At 39.4% G+C, this 6,829-nt stretch overlaps 1 protein-coding gene across 1 annotated transcript; it reads left to right on the top strand.

Annotated features, from left to right (window-relative positions):
* The first annotated feature begins 761 nt into the window (after positions 1-761).
* LOC129116438 (probable 2-ketogluconate reductase) lies at positions 762-5,970 on the top strand. The gene is made up of 5 exons (XM_054627331.1): positions 762-1,137; positions 1,522-1,693; positions 1,980-2,158; positions 2,274-2,370; positions 5,100-5,970. The coding sequence occupies exons 1-5, from the start codon at positions 762-764 to the stop codon at positions 5,254-5,256; spliced, it is 981 nt and encodes a 326-aa protein (XP_054483306.1). The 3' UTR covers positions 5,257-5,970.
* Positions 5,971-6,829: the final 859 nt, after the last annotated feature.

The raw sequence follows: 6,829 nt of genomic DNA, 5'->3' as shown, positions 1-6,829 counted from the left end.
AGGGTTTCAGAACAGCACAGTACTCTTAATGGATCTTGAGGTGTTGTTACAATACTTTCCATAAAATGTGACCGCAATTCCAGATTTTATATCAATGTACAATGAAGAAACTTCTGTTTGTAAAGAAGTCTAATCTGTTTTATAGAGCTAGTTTCACAGTGTTTTAGTGATCCTGTAGGTTTTCTGGATTTGCCTCATTTGTCTGCCTGTTTTTTTTACTGCATCCGGTAAGTTTCTTTTTCATCATTAAATAATTTATCACCACCTGCTTTCTCCTTTACAGTGTTTCCTGAAGTTGGGTGCAAACCCACTATTCACAAATTATAACAGGACAAACTGACCAGTATGGACCCAGCAGTCTCTTTTGATGATGAGCTTTATCGTACTCCATTTTTATGTTTACATGGATAATGGAAGAGAGCCCCTGATAGTAAGTACAAGGAGGCTGCTCTTAGGGTGGCTTGTTGGGAAGCTACCTCAAAGCCATGACTAAGGAGTTTTCTACCTCCTGTGCCATAGGTTAGGGATTATGTTTAGTCCTTATGAATACTCCGACACATCTTTCCTTGACCTCAAGACGCTTTCCATCAAAGTTAAGGAAAAGTTGTAAGTAAAAGACATAGGCTGTGTTTAAGTGCACACAGGGCAAACAATCACTGGAGCCTTTTGGCTGGGGGTCCAGTGCAATTCCAGAAGCCCTCTTTGACATCAAATTAAACAAGCGTGTAAGTGCTTATCAAACTGTGTTTTAACTCCAGGTAATGGAGGACAACAAACCATGGGCTCTGATCTCAGAGGTGGGCGAACAAGGTTACATTGAAGAGGTCACGGACATACTGAAACAACACTTCCATATCATCTGCCACAAAGAATTCCTTCAAAACCTTCAGTTGCACAGGCCAAAGATTCAGGCCATATTAATGTGGAAGGGCTTGCCTCTACCGGAGCATTCGCTGTTCAGTTCGCTTCCCTCGCTGAAGGTGCTCGCCAGCGTAGGAGTGGGCATTGAACACCTGGATTTGCCATACATCACCAGTCTGGGAGTGAAGGTGACCAACACGCCAGGTGAAGTGACCGATGCCACTGCAGATATTGCGATGGGTCTGCTTCTGGCATCGGCACGCAGGATTGTTGAAGGTGAGTCAAGTCAATTTAAATTTTAAATACCAAAATCAGAAACCATACATGTTCTTCAAGGGCTTAACAATCTGTGGGACACCATGTATCCTAGAACTCCCAAGGTCAATAGTTAACAGAATCCTTACAATAACAAAAGAGTTACAGCCTTTTCCACTCATACAGATTCATGAGCAAGTCTGATTAAGTCGCTTTGGATAAAAGCGTCTGCTAAATGACTGTAATGTAAAATGTAATGTAAGTCTGACAAAAACTTTTATCTCTACTGTGCTTATAAATTGTTTTTCGCAGAAGGCCAAACAAAAGGCAGTATGCACCTCAATGTGGCATTAGTGATGAAATAAAACTTCAGCTTGTTTGAGGAAATGTCATGTTTTTCTGTAGGCCACCAAATAGCTATCGACCCGAACAATGCCTATTTACTACCAAGGCTGATGGGAGTTGAAGTCACAGGGTCGACTCTGGGCATTATTGGAATGGGACACATTGGCAGCAAAATTGCTCAAAGAGGCAAAGGATTTGACATGAAGATCCTGTATTACAACAGAAACAGGAGGTAAACGTATGACTTAATAGTTAATTTTGTTAACTTTGAAATTCCTTAGTGAGAGCTTAGTTGATGCATTACATTTTCAGACTAATTCATATCAAATGCAGGCATAATTCCTGAACCTATACCTGTTGTACAGCCAAAAAAAAAAAGTCGTAATAAATCATTTACGACAACTGAAACATATAATTGATATATATATATTGAAAATCTATTACCCCAGATATATTAAAGCAACAAATCAATGAGACGATGATAATAGTCAGCTTGATCTTTTCTTTGTGCTGCTTAGGAGTGTTGAAGATGAGCAGGCAGTTGGTGCGAGTTACCGGGAGAACATGGACGACCTGCTTAAAGAGTCTGACTTTGTCATGCTGGCGGTCACCCTGACCCCTGAAACCACAGGCCTGATCGGCTACAGAGAGCTGTCCCTCATGAAACCCACAGCAACTCTGGTCAACATCAGCAGAGGTGAGAATAATGTATTTCTTAGACTTTACTATTCTTGGTTAAACAATTGCAAAAATAACTAAAGTTATTATGAAACAGTGATGTTTTATCTAATTTTGGACTTTTCACGCCTCAGGTCTGGTTGTGGACCAGGATGCTTTAGTCAAAGCTTTGCAGTCTGGAACAATTCGTGCGGCGGCATTAGATGTGACTTACCCTGAACCATTACCAAGGTCTCAACACACTTTTTAACCAGAATAAAAATTCATACAAGTGAGACTATGTAACTTTTGAAAGAACACGCTTCCTCTTTGCATTCAATTTGTACCCTTGAGTAATAAAACACACTCTTGTTCTTGTTACATAACCTCACTTTAACTGTACACCAAAAGGACATACAAGTGCATCTGTATCTGCAGAACAGCCAATCTCGCACTCTCTATGAAATGCCCTCTGATTGGCAAAAGTCTCCAGTCACAGTTATCATTTTTTAAGCCTGAAAACGTCAAGAAGTCAAGAAGCCGTGCAAAAATCTAGATTTCCCTCTGACAACTTGTATTTCTACTACACTTATAAATAATGTGAAAGATGTCCATAGAAGTTATGGACATACAGAGAATCATCACCCACACTGCTCTGTATGATTTGAGATGTTTTTAGTGTCTTTAAATGTTACATTTCGCTTCCTTTGACGTTAATTAGCAGGCTAGCTCATATATGCCAAATTATGCATAATATACCATTTACCATCTCATTGCTGGCTCCTAACAACTCATTTTCTTCATCCTGTGCAGGGATCATCCTCTCCTTGGCCTTCCTAATGTGCTGATCACCCCCCACGTTGGCACCAACACTTACACTACAACAAGAAAGATGGTGCAGAAGCAGGTTGACAATGCTTTGGCTGTACTGAATGGCCAATTTATTCCTGATGAAGTCAAACCACAATGACTTCACTGATGCTACCTCATCTGTCTGTAGTTAGAAGTGTTTTCCTAACGCAGGATGAAGTACATACATTAGTTTTAACCTGTTTGGTTGTTACATCTAACAATCTGCCGTCATTACTGTGATCAACACAAGATAACTAATGTATCAATTGTCAAATGTTTAATATAATTCATCTGTAAACAAATGTTGGATACAAAATGACATGACTGCATAATTGCTTTTGATCTCAAAAATGTAATTAACCTAAAACGCAAATCACGACTGGGGTTCTTGCCTGAGTACACTGAATTGGTGCATCAGTGGCCTTTTGATTTGTAAGTTTTCTATTTGATTTTTTCTCATTTACAAATCGCCACTACATGTAGCATTAAAACCTTATTTTGACGGAATGACTGGTATCACATTTTGCTCATCTGTATGTTATTATCATTTCTCATACTCCCAGAGTTCTCTTATTGTAACAATTTGCATATATATCATTGGATTAATAGATTTTTGTTTTTCATATTACTCCACCCTTTCATGATGAACAAGTCAAACATGATCTTTTACCTGTTCCACATTGCACTCTTACAATAATTATGTGCTGCTATAGTTGCCTAATTTTCTCATTTGGGAAAAATTTGTTTCCTCAAAGGCTCCTAAATAGGGGACAAAATTTGAGCGATACCTAAAAGCTCTTCTAGCAGCAGACTGCACACACCTCCAGTTTGCTCACACCGAGACCTTTAAGTGGATGCTGCCTTTAGGCTATATTTTGTGTTTTTCAAGGACAAACATGTTCTTTTCCCTTCTTCTGCTGAGCACTGACCACCGTTTTAAAAAGTTCACAAACACACAAACATTTTTCAGATGGAGGACCCAGAGGAACTTATCAACCAGTATTACTACAACTGTGTCATGGTGGAGACGAGTAAGAACCAGGACAAACAACTACACAAATCGGATTCAACACCACCAACATACATATGACCAGTGTTCTAGAATCAATAGGAAAGTGGATAATCTTGGAATGCTCCATCAGGAAACTTTAGATTTGAGAATGAGCCTAGATTTCAACTACCAACAAATATGCGATCTCCAAACAGACAATGCTAAAGTTAAAACCTCCGTGGTAATACTCACATCCTAGATGGATACAATCACCAAAGCAAAACACTGAAAGAGACCGTCCTTAATATCCTAACCAGAAACATGCAGGACAAACTCTTTTGGTTTCCCAGAAACTACAACTGACAAACTTGGAGCCCTGGTCAAAAACTTAATGGATTCCTCTCTGACAAAGAGCAGAAAGACAAAAATGGAGCTAGCAGGCCGAGCCCAGCTGACCTCACCCTACCAGTACATGTGTGGGGTCATGAAAGGTGACCACAGGCCAGGTGGGGAGGTGGAGAGGGCGAGGGTAGATGGTGTCAATTTTTGTACGGAAGAGGGAAAGGGAAAAAGTTGCACTTGTTAACTTTAATGGATCTGGAGGTGTTGTTACAATACTTTCCATAAAACGTGACAGGAATTCCATTCCATAAAAATGTACCTCCATTAATTGAATGTCATTATATCGAGGTTGGCAAAAGAAAAACTTGAGTTTCTATTGGATTTTATATCAATGTACAATGAAGAAACTTCTGTTTGTAAAGAAGTCTAATCTGTTTTATAGAGCTAGTTTCACAGTGTTTTAGTGATCCTGTAGGTTTTCTGGATTTGCCTCATTTGTCTGCCTGTTGAGGTAGACATAAACAGGAGTGGCCCCAACACTGAGCCCAGTGGAACTCTGTGATGGACTGTGGAGCTTTTTGACTGGTATTTTTGAACCTGTACAAAATGTGCCCTGTCTGCAAGGTAGGAGGCAAACCACTGATGCACAATGCCCCCAACTCCTATGCTAGCCAGACGGTCCATGAGGAGTTGACGTTAATTAGCAGGCTAGCTCATAGATGCCAAATGATGCATAATATACCATTTACCAACTCATTGCTGGCTCCTAACAACTCATTTTCTTCATCCTGTGCAGGGATCATCCTCTCCTTGGCCTTCCTAATGTGCTGATCACCCCCCACGTTGGCACCAACACTTACACTACAACAAGAAAGATGGTGCAGAAGCAGGTTGACAATGCTTTGGCTGTACTGAATGGCCAATTTATTCCCAATGAAGTCAAACCACAATGACTTCAGTAATGGTACCTCATCTGTCTGTAGTTAGAAGAGTTTTCCTAATGCAGGATGAAGTACATATATTAGTTTTTACCTGTTTGGTTGTTCTGTCCAACAATCTGCCGTCATTACTGTGATCAACATGATTAGTTTATAAACAATAAGATAACTAATGTATCAATTAGCAAATGTTTAATATCATCTGTAAACAAATGATGGATATAAAATGACATGACTGCATAATTATATAAATGTTTAAGTGTAATGTTGGAGCCATTGAGGTTGATTATTTTTGTTATTTGTTATTTTTGTATTTATTTTTTGTTGACACTAGGAGCACTGAGCTCAAGGTCGGGCACTTGTCTAGGTCGAGGGATAAAGGGTGTGTCAGTGTCAGGTGATGCACCAGGAAGGGACATGTTTTTTTTACCAGAGAAAGAGAGCAGATCAAGATAGCAGAGCAAGATAGCAGAGCAAGAGAGAGACTGCAGGAGGAATATTTTGCTTTTGATCTCAAAAATTAAATTAACCTAAAACGCAGATCACGACTGGGGTTCTTGCCTGAGTACAATCCGACTGAATTGGTGCATCAGTGGCCTTTGGATTTGTAAGTTTTCTATTTGATTTTTTCTCATTTACAAATCGCCACTACATGTAGTATTACCTTTTTTTGACTGAATGACTAGTATCACATTTTGCTCATCTGTATGTTATTATCATTTCTCATACTCCCAGAGTTCTCTTTGGATTAATAGATTTTTGTTTTTCATATTTCTCCACCCTTTCATGATGAACAAGTCAAATGTGATCTTATACCTGTTCCACATTGCACTCTTACAATAATTATGTGCTGCTATAGTTGCCTAATTTTCTCATTTGGGAAAAATTTGTTTCCTCAAAGACTCCTAAATAGGGGACATTAAAGAGTTTTGTAAATATAAAATTTGAGCGATACCTAAAAGCTCTTCTAGCAGCAGACTGCACACACCTCCAGTTTGCTCACACCGAGACCTTTAAGTGGATGCTGCCTTCAGGCTATATTTTGTGTTTTTCAAGGACAAACATGTTCTTTTCCCTTCTTCTGCTGAGCACTGACCACCGTTTTAAAAAGTTCACAAACACACAAACATTTTTCAGATGGAGGACCCAGAGGAACTTATCAACCAGTATTACTACAACTGTGTCATGGTGGAGACGCAACATACATATGACCAGTGTTCTAGAATCAATAGGAAAGTGAATAATCTTGGAATGCTCCATCAGGAAACTTTAGATTTGAGAATGAGCCTAGATTTCAACTACCAACAAAATGCGATCTCCAAACAGACAATGCTAAAGTTAAAACCTCCGTGGTAATACTCACATCCTAGATGGATACAATCACCAAAGAAAACAAAACACTGAAAGAGACCGTCCTTAATATCCTAACAGAAACATGCAGGACAAACTTTTGGTTTCCCAGAAACTACAACTGACAAACTTGGAGCCCTTCAAAAACTTAATGCACCTCTACAAAGAGCAGAAAAACAAAAGCGGAGCTAGCAGGCATGAGCCCACGCTGACCTCACCCTACCAGTACATGGGGCTT

The sequence above is a fragment of the Anoplopoma fimbria genome, unplaced genomic scaffold (assembly GCF_027596085.1).
Source record: "Anoplopoma fimbria isolate UVic2021 breed Golden Eagle Sablefish unplaced genomic scaffold, Afim_UVic_2022 Un_contig_8582_pilon_pilon, whole genome shotgun sequence".
Taxonomy (NCBI): Eukaryota; Metazoa; Chordata; class Actinopteri; order Perciformes; family Anoplopomatidae; genus Anoplopoma; species Anoplopoma fimbria.
The sequence above is the reverse complement of the archived record's forward strand: the minus strand, read 5'-3'. Positions and strand labels throughout refer to the sequence as shown.

Bases quoted from the DNA above. Each gene is read 5' to 3' on its own strand.
- LOC129116438 (XM_054627331.1), top strand. From the start codon at position 762: ATGGAGGACAACAAACCATGGGCTCTGATCTCAGAGGTGGGCGAACAA. The intron at 1,138-1,521 runs GTGAGTCAAGTC...GTTTTTCTGTAG, and splicing joins GGCACGCAGGATTGTTGAAG to GCCACCAAATAGCTATCGAC. The intron at 1,694-1,979 runs GTAAACGTATGA...TGTGCTGCTTAG, and splicing joins TATTACAACAGAAACAGGAG to GAGTGTTGAAGATGAGCAGG.